This window comes from Falco biarmicus, chromosome 8, assembly GCF_023638135.1.
Source record: "Falco biarmicus isolate bFalBia1 chromosome 8, bFalBia1.pri, whole genome shotgun sequence".
In the NCBI taxonomy this organism is placed as follows: domain Eukaryota; kingdom Metazoa; phylum Chordata; class Aves; order Falconiformes; family Falconidae; genus Falco; species Falco biarmicus.
In genome coordinates this window covers 10,141,556-10,157,736 of record NC_079295.1, presented here as the reverse complement: position 1 = coordinate 10,157,736, position 16,181 = coordinate 10,141,556, and the positions used below count along the sequence as shown (strand labels likewise).

The window sequence follows — 16,181 nt, the reverse complement described above, 5'->3', positions numbered from 1 at the left end:
TCACCCACTTCCTAGCTCTGCAAACACCACATTTAAGACATTCTCGCCCTCATTTTCTCTACAAAACCCAGCAGCCTCACAGTCTTAATCTGTGCCAACCTTGAAGTAAAACTGTTTCCCTGCTTCTTTCCAGAAGGTGCAGACACTGTGGGAGTGCACAAGTTCAGGCCCTGTTGAAGCGAAACACTCCCCTCAGCTGTATACCCAATACATCAGACTATGCATATGCACATGAGATATTTCTACCGCCTCCCACAGAGCTGTGAGTCCTTTTATAGGAGGCAGTTGAAATAAGTCTCCAACTGCAAAACAAGCATGAAATACTAGTGATCAAAAGTTTTGAGCTGTTTTAAGGAGGAAGGGCTCTGCCAAGTATCAGCCTGTTATCTAAAAGATGTTTATGCCTGGAAGAGACAGTCCAGCCTGAAATGCAGTCAGCTCAAACAGCTTTACAATTCTTTTGTTTAATAGCCTAAACAAGGATAGACATGTTGCTCCAAGAAATTCAGAAAGGTATTTTTGCCTTCAAATGTTGGTTGTGCAATCCCCTAGCTCTTCCAGTCAACTCCCAGTTGTTCTGAGTCCTCAAAGGAAAAGCAGGGGGTTTCACATTCTTTAAATGATCAGAGCTGAATCATTGCCACTGCTCCAGGTAAGCGGAACAGATGAAGGAATAAGCAATGAGATGCTTACAATTCTGCCAGACAGTTCACTGCAAAGCCTGACATGACTTTGTTCCAATGCGTATCGTTACCAAGATAATTTTTCATTCCCTGCTTTAACAGATGACAATCAGTTTAAGAAAAAACAAGCTGAAAAGCTATTAAAGACTTCTGCTGGTTTTAATTACTCTATTCTATGCTCTACAAAAAGCATAAAGGAAATACAGTGATACTTGAATCTTTGTCTCAGCCTACTTGCAGAAGGATAATGATATGCTACTTTGTGCCCTATTACCATCCCAGAAATAATGAAGGCAATAAAATAATGAAACCAATCAAAGATATGGCCAAGGGCAAGGAGCACAGTGACAACAGGGTCTCAGTTGAATTCTGTGCAGCTTTGAAAGCTGATATATTGCTGACAGCGTATTATATGTGGAAAATATGGAACTGCAACTGGAAATTTTTCTTCTGTGAAGATCTAATATTGCTCAGTAGTGACATCCTTTCATCCTAATCTTCTACCTGAAGACAAAAGGGAACCCCAAAACTAGAGATACATATTTAAATCTTGGCTCTCTGATACCTAGAGGCCTTACATTTAGCTCAAACTCTGCTGGAAAATTCCACATTACCTCTCTGCTGATACTAATGGATACTATATCTGTGCGTAGATACATGTAAACAGAAGCACTGCAGAATTATACAAGAGAAGGAAATTGCTTTTTATTAGAGAAACACAGCTTGAAAGCCTGCTATAACAGAAGAGTTAACATCAGAAATCCACTCTCAAATGAAATACTGTTTTTTGCAAGCATGCAATTTTTTAAAAAGTTGTGTAATTGTGTAGACTATAAATATAAGTTTAGAAATAACAGTCAAATGCAGCTTACCTTGTAGTAAAAAAACCCTCTAATAATCACTTATGCATAGTCAGCATTTCATTAAAATGCTGCACTGAGCTTTGTTTTTTCAGATATTTCAGGGAAGTTTTTGAACATGAATTTACTTTAAGTGAACAGTTCAGAGCACCGAACTATAAGCAACTCCAATTTATTTGCATTGGCACTGACAGAAGTGAGCCAGAATGAGCACATAGTTTTGAAAGTTTATTTGCATCACATTTAAGGAAACATATCCAAATAGAAGTCAGAAAGCCATGATAAATAAAAAGAGAAGTTATGGAAAAGCAAAGCAAAGACCTCTTTTTCCTAGACAAATGTTTCATCAGCAGGAGTCCCATTATTTGTTATAACAATGTTTAACTTGTAATGACTCTGAAGAAGACTAATAACAGACTGGTAGGAACAGATGGAGTGGTGCTGTTAATTATAGGCACTTAGCTGCATCAGACCCCCATGAGTTATTACTAACATTTCCCACTAGGGAGGAGAATCACTCGCTTTTAAGTGGTATGTTGCTTACTAAGCTGGGAGCATTAGCAGTCAGGATTGTACCAATCAGTACTGACAAAATAAAACTCTGCTGCAAATAAAAAAATATGTAAATATTCCCTGAATAGCCCCCGCACTATTTTTTTCCCCAATCACATCTAAATATAAAAGTTCTTCCACAAACACTTAAATTCAGGTCTCACTAATTAAGTCTCCCTACCACTCAGCTGAAGTTTTCTAAGCATCTGACTAGCAAGAAGATAAAATGAAGTAAAGGAAAATCACCCTAGCATGTACGATAGAAGGTATGCAGACCTCCTGAACTGAGCGAAGCCAAGAACCTGCAAAGTGATTCACCACAGAAACAGATTATTCAGTCAGGGTATTGTTCCAGAGCACATGAACACACCCTTTCCAATTACACAACTCAAACGTCGCTTTTAAGCTTTCTGAGTTTCTTGCTGCATCCCTACCTCCAAACAGGAAACCGTCTCCCTTCTACTTCGTCAGGAAAGTGTCTGGAGGTTACTAAATCCATCTGCTTCTTAGGCATAAATAGCGTTTTGCCATGTTATGTATTCAACAAGAAGCTACTCCTATTTGTAAGATTCACCAAAGACAACACAACCTTTTCCTTTTGCAAATGCTTATAAAGTCTACAATCGGATGCCACTGTAGGCATTGCAGAAAACATTTCTGAGGGGACATGAATTCAACATACCCTTTAAAAAAAAAGCATGGAACAAATCCACTGACTATCTGCAAGGCAAATGAACGCATCAGAAAAAAAAAGTCCCATATTCAAAGAGTCTGATGACATGCTTTATTTGAAAAATTAGTATGCAGCTTTTGAAGCTTTAAGCAGTGCCTTCATAAACATTAGTGACTGGAAAATTTAGACCATTAAAGAATCCTATATTCTGATGTTTAGTTACACAGTAGAAAACTGGAATGAAATTTGTCTGTGAGTTTTCCATGGACAATTAACTCATTTGTAGTGTACTTATTAGCTAATAGGACTTAGTCATAAAGGTCAAGGGGAAGAAGATGGCTTTTACAACTACTGTGAAAGCAGATACTAAGAAATGTATTGGAAAGAATAAAAAGCAGAGTTTGGGGTGTTAGTCCACAGAACAGCTGTACAAAAAAGCACACACTGTATAAAAACTAATTACAGATTGCATGACAGATGACATGCACAACAATGACAGGCAAACACTGAAACACAACAAGTTCCTTTCGAATATGAGGGAGAAATACTTTACCTTGAGGATGACAGAGCACTGGGACAGGCTGCCCAGAGAGGTTGTGGGGTCTCCTTCCCTGGAGACATTTAAAATCCACCTTGACATGACTCTGCAACCTGCTCTAGGAGAACCTGCTTTAGCAGGGGGCTGGACTGGGTGATCTCCAGAGGTCCCTTCAACCCTGACCATTCTGTGTGACTGACATCAAAACTACTTGCATGCTAAGCAGACACCATGCAAGTCATCTTTTCTTGGAGGTTACTATCCTAGTTGAAGAGCACTCCAGTCTGCAGGGCTTGCATGTACATAAATGGGCATCAAAAGTTACATATACATTTGATCTGCCCGAGCCTGTGATTGCATAAAGCCTATCAATTTTCTCAACAGAGAACTTCCGTGGAAAGTACAAACAGGGGTTACGATCAGCTGACAGCCTAACCGTGGTTAGAAGTTTTAACAGATCTCAGCCTATATGTAAATAGGCAGCACCTCACCTTCTTACAGGCCTTGATCACGTACATCAAGTAAGCAAAAGCTTCCTGTCAATTTCAATGGAAGCTGCTTATATGAAATTCAAGATTTTAATAAATTCCTCCCTCCTCTTCCCAGGGTATCTTCCATAATCTTCCAAATCACTCTTAATGTAGCAATGAACAAATTCACTCCCCACTGATAGTTAGGGTATGACCTATGCCATACATCTAGTAATGAAATGCACACATTTGCCAAGGAAAGAGTAGTTGTATTTAATTACATCTCTTGTCACTCAGGAGATTAAAAAACAAAACACTCACACTTTATGTTAAGCTAGTTTTGATATTAGGACAGTTGCTGAAAAAGAAAATTTTCCTCTGGTACCCCATTTACAATTTCTGGTTAAAAAGCCTGAAGAATCCCATCTATTTAATACTTACATTCAAACCTGAGGACCCAACATCCAGTCAGAACAGCCATCATACACTTGAAAGTACTTGGCATCGGAACATCAGGGATAACAAGATGAGTTACTAGGAGAAAGATTACATCAGTAGAACTAAAAGCACATAAAATCAGAACCATGCCTGGCTAAGAAGCAATCAATCACCATTTAAAGAATAAACAGACTACAGTAATTTATCAACCACTCTTGCCAGCACAAGTATGTGATTTTTGAGACTAAGATGTAAGTAGAAGCACTATTAGAAATTTGGTGGGTTTCAACACAGTAGCTGTGAAAAAGGGAAGTCACGTTTTTATAGTTTCTAAGCTAACACTTAAATCTTCAGAGGCGGCTCTGGTTTATGGGACTATTTTTTTTCCCCAATCCTTTTAAAGTTAAATATAACTAACAGGAATCTTACTATGGGATCTCACTGCTTCAACACAAAGGTTACAAAACTTAACTCACTATTCTGGAGTAGTAATCAGAATGTGAAAGATTGTAAGAAAATTACCTTAGCATTTCTTTTACAAGCAGGAAAAGCAGCACTCCAAAGAAAAACTAATAGAGGGGATTAAGACAATGTTCCCCTCCTCAAAACAGAACAAACTCCAGCTGCCACCCTGGCCCCATAATTTGGCTCCATCGTCTTAATGACGAATAAGGAAGACGACATGCGAGAAGAACTTTGTCAACTTTTAGTCAATGACATGGTCTGTCTAAAGGCACCTCTGCCTAAGATTCACTTCTGAAAGATATAAACCTTACAGGATGTCTCATGTGAGCAGACACCTTAAAGTTAGTAAAGGTGTAGAGAGAAGAGGTCTTTGAGGAGAACTTAGGGGTTTTTAAACAACAGATAATATACTGTTGAGCTGTGGCTCCACCGGAAGTCTCCTGCCTCAGTAACCAGGTAGGCTTTTTATGTGCTTACATGGAACACACCACCATTCTACTACAGCTATAATTCAATGATTTCAGAAATTGCACTTACTAGCAATGATAAAAACCCTGTTGCAGCTGGTATCTTAAAATGCAGAACTGTAGTTACTTATATTTGGACAGAGACATTTCAACAAGACTACATACCTCTGCTATTAAATTCATTACACCTTTGAGCCTTCAGAACTGTTGTTAGTTTGTTCAGCAGTTTCTGTTGCTCTGAACTAAGACTGCTCCCCAATATACCAAGAGGTCCATCCCTTGGCTGGCTGGGGCTCAGTGCCTGCATGAACAGAAAATCCTACAATAAGCTGAATGCTTAGAAAGCATGAAGAAACAGCTAACTTGTTTGACAGCTTCATTTACTAAGAATAAACATTTTGAAAAACAGTTTATGGCAAGCTTAGTGGACAGGGTCCATAGATAAAACTCTATATAACAAACTAGCTCTCAAGGGAAAAAAAGCTTGACAGAGGTACTTGTGCCTCATTTTTTCTTCTTCTTTGCCTTTTTTTATAGACACTGGTGTGCACGCATATAGCTGGTTGAACTCTGTGTAAACAGCCTGACTGACTGCAGTGTTGAAGGAGGAAAGGATTTCCAACCAAGCAGTAAAGCCTCCTTCTTCTAGTGAAGTATTACCAACAGATAAGCTACTAATATGTTGGGTAACCTACATAATTAATACCTGCATTTACTTTTACTAAAGAGTCCCTAATACACTGCCCTGTAAAGTAATGAATGCTGCATTTTTTTTTATGCAGATACTACAAAAAAAAAGTAAGAGGAGCTGCTTGTGCAAGACTTATGCTAACAAGGATGTGGTATTTCAGCTCCTGGGTCTTCGTACGTATTCCCAGATTCCACAGTACAGACATACCTTTAAGACTCAGTTACCCTAAAGCCTCAGGCTTTGGATCGAGTCATCCACATGAGCTGGTGGCATCCATTGGCACACACTCATCCCCAAAGCAAATGCAAATACCAAGTGTTTTGTTTACAACAGAAGAGCTGCATCTTACATTTGCTACAGGTAGGAGGAAGAGTCATATCCTTGCTAGTTTAGCTGCAATAGTTTACTTTTGGCCAATGGGTATCATATTACCTCAATGAGAAGGGATCATAACAGGCTGTATACCCTGGAGTAGACCAGAACTGCTTGTATAAGCTAGGTCAGTTTAGTCATCATTCATCAGGAAGCACAAAGCATTTCATAATGCAGTAACTTTCCAAGCCTGAATTAACCTGATTTTGGTCACAAGTTCTGAGAAGTCTTTGGGAAGAAGAGGGGAAAACCAAAAACCCCAGAACAATCATCCAAAAGCTGTTTTCAGCTGCTGAGCTGGTGGTATCTTCATTATTGGACAAAGGATGATACTGGAGCAGTCTTTTAAAGGCACACAAGAAGCACTTGGAGCAAAAACTGCTGCTGCTTTCAGCCAGTTTGGCAAGTAGAGCAAATTTAAATATGCAGAAAAAAAAACAACAATAGCAAAGTTCAATCAACAATACTTCAAGAATAACACAGCATTTATTCTCCTATAATAAAAGCACATTACAAGAAACATCCTTTGTTTTCCCAGATAAAGCTATAACACAGGATATCATAGCTTTTAAGCGTCCCACGTATATTCTAGAAATATTGTGCAAGTTAAGTTTCCCAGCCTATTTTAAATCTCCCTGTAAAGGCAGGTGATGTACTGTACTTTGGTTCAAGCCTTCAATACTTACAGGATGAACTAGTTTTTTAATAAGCAAAACAAAAACAACACACACTTACCTCCGAGGGCTGCTTAAGTGAAAATGATTCATTTTTCACTGGTAACGTTAGCACAGACTTCATCTTTTCACTTTCTGCATAGTCCACAGGCCGTAGACCAAATATATTACTGGCAAAACAAGCACAGATGGGTTTAAGTAAATAAAATGTGACTTGATTCTTAACTAACTGGGCACATTAGCTGGGTAGCTTTCCCTCCCACTTTCTTATTAATATGTAATTTCAGCTAAAAACCACAAAGCTTCAAGTAAGAACTGCATCCAAGACAGATGGATACCGAATTACAAGCTGCTGCATTCAGCTGAGGAGTAAGGGATGTTCAGAGCAGAATGTTCAGTTAAATAAACAGAATCCTTGTTAAACTGTTTCAAGACGCACGTTGATATCCTTCACAAGACCCAGAAATTTCAGCTTTAATCCTTCATTGCAGTCATATTACCAAGAAACTTATTTTTGGCTTACCCATTTGCCATAAAAGACATGACATACTGTGTTAAACATCAGAGCCTGATGTGGTTATGCTTTTATGGGAAAAGCTGTCTGCTTCCTACTTGGGAACAGTGGCTCCCTCGCACTTCCAAAATTTGAGTACACATCTCATTTTCCCCTCAGCGTGCTGTTCCACAGAACACATTATAGCCAATTCATTCAGATTCTAGTTGGTTTGCCAATTTTGTTGAACACTATTCATCCTATGTGGCACCTCATAGTTATTAGATATGCTTCGAGACCCATTTCCTCCCTCATTCTTTCAGCATTACTCAGACAGACATGATTTGCTATAAACACAACAGCAGGCACAGCCATGGCTTCTATCACTTCCTCACACAGCTTTGCAGCTGCAGGACAGTAGCGTGTGCAGGAAAGCTTGAAACCGCAGAACAGGTATAATTGCCATTAACAAACACGATCCTCTGCCAGTACTCTTGGGAAATATTCTGCTTGCTTTGCCCTTTGCAAGAATAATGGCCATTCCAGCCGATCCTCTTCTCCCCACATCATGTAGCTCTGGCTCTCAAAAGGCATAATAAGAGCTCGTTATGAAGGGGAAGCTTGTCACCGAGAACAAAGCCCTGACTCAGTATCTGAAATCCAGCAAGCTTAGTCATCAAACAATGAAACATTTAAAGAGGTCAAAAACCTCCTCATCTTCAAAGTGCCGTCTCTTAGTTTGCCACACATTTCTGTGCAGAGTACGAATCTAGGAAGCTTTACAGGGAATTCCACATAAGGCCATAACCCAATCCAGCCCAAAGAGAAGCTCACATCATTAAGTCTTCACTCAGACTTAACCAGGAGGCTTTGGCCAGTGCAAAGCTGAAAGACGCATCTGACCTTAGCACCTTTCTATGCTACTGACCGAGCACTGCTCACCAAATAGCCTCTTGGGAAAACAACAATCCTCAGAGCCCCACAGAGGAGATTCTGGGGTGGCATTTTACAGTTGTTAGTTTTACAATATTACCAACTCCAAGCTCTTCTCTGTTACTAATGAGCGGAGAGCTAGCATAATACAAATTCTGCAGACTATAATTGGTTAAATCTCAGCCCAGTCCTGGGAGTTGCAGCCCATTAAATACTGTCATGCTGTTCCTGCTTTGTCATGCATCATCAGGGTAGCTCTTGCCCTTTCCTGAAATAAGGGCCATATTTGACTCAAACAGCTGCAGGATAGAGCTCCTTTGAAAAATGTATCGGGCAGCGGGGCAGGGGAAAGAATATATATATTAGCACATACACGAAAAATCACCTTTCAACTAGATGGCTGACCTTTTACTGTGAACTAAACAGGGGAAAGAAATCACTGCATATTGATAGCAGAAGTTTGGGAGTGTTTCCCCCTTCCAAGTCACAGTAAGATCCTTGACTACTGAAAAAAACATCATGAATGTTTACCATAGATAAATATATAGGCCACCACAGTTAAAGAACATTTTTTGCCAATTAAACTGTACAAATAAAAGCTCCAGCTACTCCCTCTATTGACTTAATTTTTTTTCTATATTTTTAAGATAATTTCAGTCACTTCTTACCAGTGTATTGCAAAATGCTGTCCCATCATTATGCAGCATTGACTGAATGGCTATTCACAGGACGTTAAGGTGCTGTAGTTAAAGTAAATCATAACAAAGTTGGGAGCTGAGGTCTGATAAAAGGAACACCAGCCCAAGGGATGGCTTTAAGAGTTTTGACTATTTGCAACAAAGCAGCTTGAGCTTAAGGAAAGCGAGGAAAAAGTAGCTGAAACGGGAGAAAAGAGGGTTCACAAAATAAAACCTAACACATGGAACACATTCTAACAACAGGTCTTAAGTATGATATTATTGTAATTTACACATCCCTTTCAAAGAAAAAGGGCTAAAACCAGATTTGTTCTTTTTAGTTAGCACCCACTAACCATCCAAAAAGTAACCATGATCAGAAAGATCATGCTTTGCCCAGTCTCCACTGGGCTGGTACACTTCTCAGAGCAGTTACTAGGGGAACAGTTTTTAACATATTAGGAATGTATATTATTTTTAACCCTATGATCAGAAATCAAGGACCAGATCTATGCAGCCACAAGGGCATCACTAAGGTACAGGAATGGGAAACAGGTTTTGGCAAAAATTTGGGCTCAAATCTGTCTTTATTCAACTAAGCTGAACAACAGAAATCATCCGCCTTATTCAGAGTAAGAAATTATTTTGACCCCATTCGCAAAAAACAAAAAAACAAATAAGGGAGACATGCACATTAAGTCCACTCTAACACACACATACAGCATTTTAAAAAAAAAAGTCTATAACCATTTGTGTGCTCTTACTCTTTAGGTCTGGGTTTGTTAAAATGGGTCCAATGCACATGACTGCTTTACAGAAGGAAGACACAATTGTTTCTACAAGAGAGAAGTAAGTGTCTCTGGTGCTTGAGCTAAAATACAAGGTCTTTAAGGCATACTTCTTTCTACCAGAATGCGAGTGGGCTTTTTGCAAGCTGTTTTAAACGTTCAAGAGTCAGATGTATCCTTTGATACAAGCAATCTCCTATTAGTCAGTCATCAAGGTACTGAATAGTCGGTAGAGGGCTATTACGGCTAGAACAAATTCCAATCAAAGAGCAGGATGACTGTGCTGAGAACAAAGATGAGCCCAATGAAGAGCAACTCAATGTAATCTGCTATGACTTTACATGAGATGACAGATGATATCTTAAGGACTGACATATCAAAATAATTGCTTATGAAAATCTTTAGAAAATGAGATTCAGTTTATGGTGCAACACCGTTGAAGTCTTCAGCACGAAGACAACAGAACTAACTGCTGTAGTCAAAAAGAAACTTAACAGCTACCTTCTAAATGTGTCATTAAACTTTCAGGAAGTAAGTGTCCAGAGGAGAAGATAAATAGGGAGACACACCCCTGCCTATTCTTTCAAAGCCACAAACTTACACAGCTTCCGATACAAGCTAATGATGACTATATACTACTTTGTAATCAGGAATTTTAACTTCTAGTATCAAAATGGAGCAGCTTACTTCCTGTTCCACAGCTGAGCATAAATCAAGTTTTACCCCACCCCACAAAAGAGTTCAGTTTTGAATGGAAATCTCACAACCAGGTGCTAGTGCAGTAGTGTAACTACCAATTTGCATGTGGAAGTCAGCACTTGTATTTTGAGACTATGGTAAGCAGAAATCTTTCTTGAACCTGACAGAAGAAAGAAAATTTAGTCTGTGTAGCCAGAAAGACCATCTTAGATATCCAAACAAGGCCAGGGTTTTAGTTAACCTACTGTCAGCAGGAAGTTAAGCATACTGTCTTGCACTTAAGACCGCAGCATCCTGCACTTTCTTCACTTATAAAAGCAGACAAAATTATGACAGTGCCATGGGTCTAATACCTCCTGGAATTAACCACAGGTTCTAACAGTTTTTGCCACCATGCTCTTCGAAACAGAGGACCACAGTCTATCCCTAAGCATTCCCACAGGTCGGCTCAGAATCAGACTCAAAACTACTCAAAACCAACTAATATCTAAAAAAATGGGGCAACAAAACAATTTTTACTAATGCTAAACTTATTGTGCATGAAAAACTGGAAAGATAGCCCATTTGATGAAAGCATTTAGGAAGTACTGTGAAATTGCAAATGCACAGATCTAATTTTTCAAATCACTTAGCTTGCTGTGAAGCAAGGAAAAAAAGACAATTCAAGAGAGTGAGCACTTGAAAAAAGCTATAAAACAAAAATTAGCTATGTGTAGGAGATTAACTTAAGAAATTAACTAGACCAACAGGACAATTAATAGGTCCACTGGTCCATATAATATTTTTCATTTGTAGTTCATATCTTTCTCAGTCACTGAAAACTTCAAATGACAAGAAGTGCCACAACTATTAAATCTTACAGATTGGCAAAATTTTGGGTTTTGCCCAGGAATACTGAAATCCAAGGATTGCTTTCTGGCAAAAGAGATAGTTCCCACCTGTATTCATTTGGTCCAAAATACATGTCGTTGCTTCATATTACATACAGTTACTTCTGAACACACTATGCATTAACATGCATGGAGAAAAAACTAGCCTGAAAGACTCACTTGGAATGAGACATATTTGATGGGTCTGTGAACCTGATGATCTAAATCTGAAACTGCAAAGTCTCAGCTCTCTGATGGCTAGGGTTATGCTAATCCCTGTCCACCTCATGAATTGAGATCCCTTAGAAAGCGGCTGTATTTGCTCCCAGACATATCCTACCTCCCTCTACAGACCAGTGGATCTTACCTGCCTTTGGGCCTGCAGTCAGTAAAGATGGCACATCTTTAAAAAAATATTTCATCTTGCAAAATTGAGTATCACACTAAATTTCAAAACTACTGCTCTAAGCAGACTATTCAACACAAGCTCTGTTTTTATTCCAGTAGATTAACTCCCCAGCACACAAGGGACATTAAGATACAAAACTGAGTTAATTCTACTGTCAAAACAGCTGCAAGACATCAGTCACTTCTGTGAGGTTTCATGCTATATATTTCATAGCATCCCAAGTAACATTTGAATACATTTATCATGTTCGCATTTTACTTAGCTTCGCTAAAAGAAAAGACTTTAAGTAACCACAGTGAACTAATCAATCTTTCCTCCCCACTCCCACGAGGTACCAAAGAATCATCTTGCTATGCTAGGATAAAGAGGACCCTCTCCTGGGCTGAAAGTTAGTTCAGTGAGAGCCTGAAGAGCCCACAAAAGGACTAGAAAGTTTTATATACCCAAAAAAAGAGAAGACTAAGATTAGCCAAATTTATCAGCTTGGCAAAAATGGTTTGGTATAGTCTTAGCTCACATACTGCACACCTCTAAAGTTAAGGCACTCATGTATATTCCTAAAGAAAATAAATCTTTGAGATGCAAGTTCAGTGCTCAATTTCTACTTTAAAGATGCTAAAGTAACAACGTGAAGGTGAGCAGATCCTGCATTAAGTACAAAAGAGGCCAATTATAACTAGTCATATGGAAAAGAACTATAATTGCACGATCTTAAGTGACTACCCTGTTCTCGCCTCCTGTGTCTGCAGGTCTCTGGGATCTAGGAAAAAAAAAAGTGACTTCATTATAAGGGTACCTGCACCCACTAGAAAAAAAAAAAAAAAAAAAAGAGTAATTTAAACCTTCTACATTAAAGAAGGTTCAAACCCACTTACATAGGCAAATCCAACCACTGTTTAATTAGAACTACAACTACCAGAGGCAGTGGCAGAAAAAGACCCTCTAAGATCTGCAAAGCCATGATTCAGGGGAAGATCACGGCACAATTCATTGCTGGAAGCTAGCTGGGCACAGGATGCAAGGAAGACAGAGAACATTTTCAGAAGACTGACACACTGTTCTTGTTTCTATTGTTTCTTGATTTGGAAGATGTCAGTAAAGTCTTATTATTCTAGCCTGAACACTTTACCTATACATCCCCTTCTCTGCATCTCTAATGCTCTCTGTAAAAATAGGGGAAAGCACAAACAAAACCCAACCCCTCTCCATCATCAATGCAATAGTAACATGCACAGTAGCATTTCAGCCAGAGAGAGAGTCTACAGAAATTTTGGAAACCTCAAATTTTCCAGGGGGGGGACATACAGGATTGGATTTTTGCCAGAGCACCTGTGGTTCCTTTTGCCAGACAAATGAAACAAAGATTAGAGGCAGCTAAATTTGTTCCCAAAAAGATTTTAAGTCAAAATAATAATAATAATAATAATAAAAAGTATATGTATTTAACACCATGCAGTAGAGATTCCAAGTACCTTTGAAATTAAGTCAGTAACATACTTAGAAGTGGGTTAGAATACTGCAAGGGGGAGCTAGCTGCAGAGTTGTGACATACCCTAAGTCACATTGTTTTAATATACAACTGAACATTACCTGTGCTCGGTGAAAAGCCAAGACAGAATTTAAAGTTTACATAAATCTCTCCTTCCATGATTAAAAAGCTTCTGTTTCAATAGAAAGTCATGTTTGCTCATGTAGAATGAGCTGAAAGAGCTTCAGCTTCATCTCAGTTTGCACTAACACATGCAGCTAAGGCTAATAAAGAGACCTGAAGCGTCTGCTGCTGGCATTTGGAGTCTCGGCTGTGCAAATCTACCAGTCCTGTCAAAACCTTGCATCAAGCTGTTGGCTGTGCTACGCTTTCAAATACCAGACAGACAAGTGATAAGTGTCACACAACCAGTTCCTGATATTCAAGTGGCTTGAAAATTAGTTTCTGAAGCTGTCAGCTTTTCATGGTGTGATGAGCTGGTCTTTGTTGTTCAAGAACAAAGTGAAGATGAACAATTGATCCTTGTTTTACTTTTTCATGCTAAAGTTGTAGGTTTGTTTTGTTGTTTTGATTTAAAAAAAGAACAAAAAACTCCGGCATATTCAAGACTAGGACTGTTTTTGAAAACCCTATGCTTTTCTACATAGTACCTTACTTCTGTAAGCTTCAAGAGCAAATACTGAAAGCTGAAGTGATTAAGCTGAACTTGTTTATGCTTCTTTATGTGGCTGGCAAGGAAGTCGTGCAAGACTTCATCCTATCGTGTTACTGTATACACACACCTACTGACAACATGCATTGGATTCAAATTTTACACACACAGGCCCTGGCACAACAGCAATACCACACCTAAAACCACATTTGGTGTCTGAAATACTAATAGCTTGCAGGGTTATTCACAGACTAACAGATTCTTTAGCACCTCCTATACACAAATGCCAAAATCTTCAGGAGGTGTAACTGTACAGAAGATGGAGCTGAAAATATTTCTAAGCTTTTTAAATTTTTTTAATTAAACAGTGTATCAAGAATTAGTGCTTTAGTCCAGAAAGGAAAAAAATAAACAAAAAACACTCCCCAAACTTCAGCCTGTATCTATGTCATTTGTGAAGACAGAAGAGATGGGACCAAAACACCTTCTGCTAGGAAGTAAAGTAGTAAAAGTAAAGAGACAGAAAACAGCTGTAGCAGTTCAAAACTCATCTAGCTCAGCATCTTAGGTCTGACAGTAGCTATAACAAGATCCCAACAGGAAAGGGTAAGAATAGGGTAAGCATATTTTGTTACTTTCCTAGTACAATCTCCAATACTCCAGCTATCTACGACATACACATCCTCAGAAAAGCTTAGGACAAAGCCAAATGGAAAGGCAACACCTACCTGGAAAAGTAGGATGTAAGTATAGCAAAGTATACATTTAACACCCACCCCCTCACATCAGATAAATCACATTTATTAGTAGCTTTGCATCACATTTACTTAACATACACCCTGGAAGTTGTAGCTGTAGTTAATACCACAGTTAAAATAACATTCCACATCTACTTACATTGCATCACGGGAAGCACCATGCAAAAGCAGGAGCTCAACAATGCTCACATGCCCATTCTTGGCAGCATCGTGAAGCGGTGAATCATTCTGATACCCTGTAGTATTCACCAACGCCTTGTATTGTAGCAACAGCTCCACCACTTCTTTGTGCCCATGATTACATGCCTCGTGCTAGTTGGGTAAACGTGTAAGAGCAGAAACTCAAGTGAAACAGAATTCAGAGGAAGGACTCCTGTCATACCAGCCAAATTAATTTTCAAACACTTCTCAGTTAAGACAATTGGGGAAGACAATGCAAGGATACTGCATTACATTCCTGACATGAATTAACCTTGGAACCTAGCACTAATAAAAAGCACAGAAATGAACTGAACAAAGGCCAATTGTGTGCAAATTGGACTACAGGGAATAAAGCCTCCCAGATTACGCTCTGTCAAGAGTATTCTTCAGGAGAGGAAGAAGTCATGGTTGAAAAGAACCTTTTATTTATTTTCTGTAATTCAAGTAATTTTCATTCAACAACTTGATATATTTCCAAAATGGTAAAAAACATTGATGACATTTAGAACCATAAAATATATCACATTGTCTGCAATTGATAATTTTCTAGCTACCATAGTTATATTTTCTGCATTTGCAGACTCACAGGCTGATGCGTTGGCATGCCCTGCCCCAGCAGCAGAGTGTTGGATTTGGGCAGGTCAGTAGTTGCTCATAAATTCTTTTAAACTTGTTTATCATCACTTCACATAATCCTTTGCCACCTAAATGCGTGTAAAGGGAACTAAAAAATGGCAAAGGAGAGCTGAAATGAAATTTGATTAGAAGTGAAATAACACCAGAAAAGTCTTCAACACTCACAAGTGGTGTCCAGCCAGCATTATCTTTGACATTGGGATCTGCCCCATTTTTCAGCAGCTGGTCAACAGCTGCTACATCACCCTACATAGGAGAAAAACCCATAGTTATTAAAAAATAACAAAGGAGATACAAAAGACAACAAAAATTTATGAGATGCAGAATTATAAATTTAGCTGCAGTAAAAATGTAATGTTACCAGTCTTCCATTTAGATATTGTCAGGATAACAAAAACTCAACTGGTCTGCAGACCACAGTTTATCATTACTGTTCATTTAGAAGCACCTACACATTTTACAGAAATACGTATTTTTAGCTAAAACTGCTACATATAACAGACTACTCAGAATAAATAGAGAAGTTTGTGCTGATTGCAATCTGTCCACTAGATTCAACCACAAGGACTAAAGTCAGGAGCATTTATTGAGAATTCCCTTGTCCTTCAGACTGGATTTTTTTTTCAAACTAATCTAAATAACTGGCTAGAAACATGCATAGGTAAAAGATGAATAAGCCTGACAAGCTTCTATA

At 38.7% G+C, this 16,181-nt stretch overlaps 1 protein-coding gene across 2 annotated transcripts in view; it reads right to left on the bottom strand.

Annotated features, from left to right (window-relative positions):
• BARD1 (BRCA1 associated RING domain 1) overlaps window positions 1–16,181 on the bottom strand; it is a 44,755-nt gene that overhangs the window by 8,434 nt on the left and 20,140 nt on the right. For both annotated transcript variants that reach the window (XM_056349448.1, XM_056349449.1), the window contains 5 exons: window positions 15,653–15,733; window positions 14,790–14,962; window positions 6,945–7,053; window positions 5,312–5,447; window positions 4,218–4,310 (listed from right to left, as the gene is read on the bottom strand). In XM_056349448.1, the coding sequence (XP_056205423.1) occupies window positions 4,218–4,310; window positions 5,312–5,447; window positions 6,945–7,053; window positions 14,790–14,962; window positions 15,653–15,733 (592 nt within the window). The remainder of the gene's footprint in view (window positions 1–4,217; window positions 4,311–5,311; window positions 5,448–6,944; window positions 7,054–14,789; window positions 14,963–15,652; window positions 15,734–16,181) is intronic.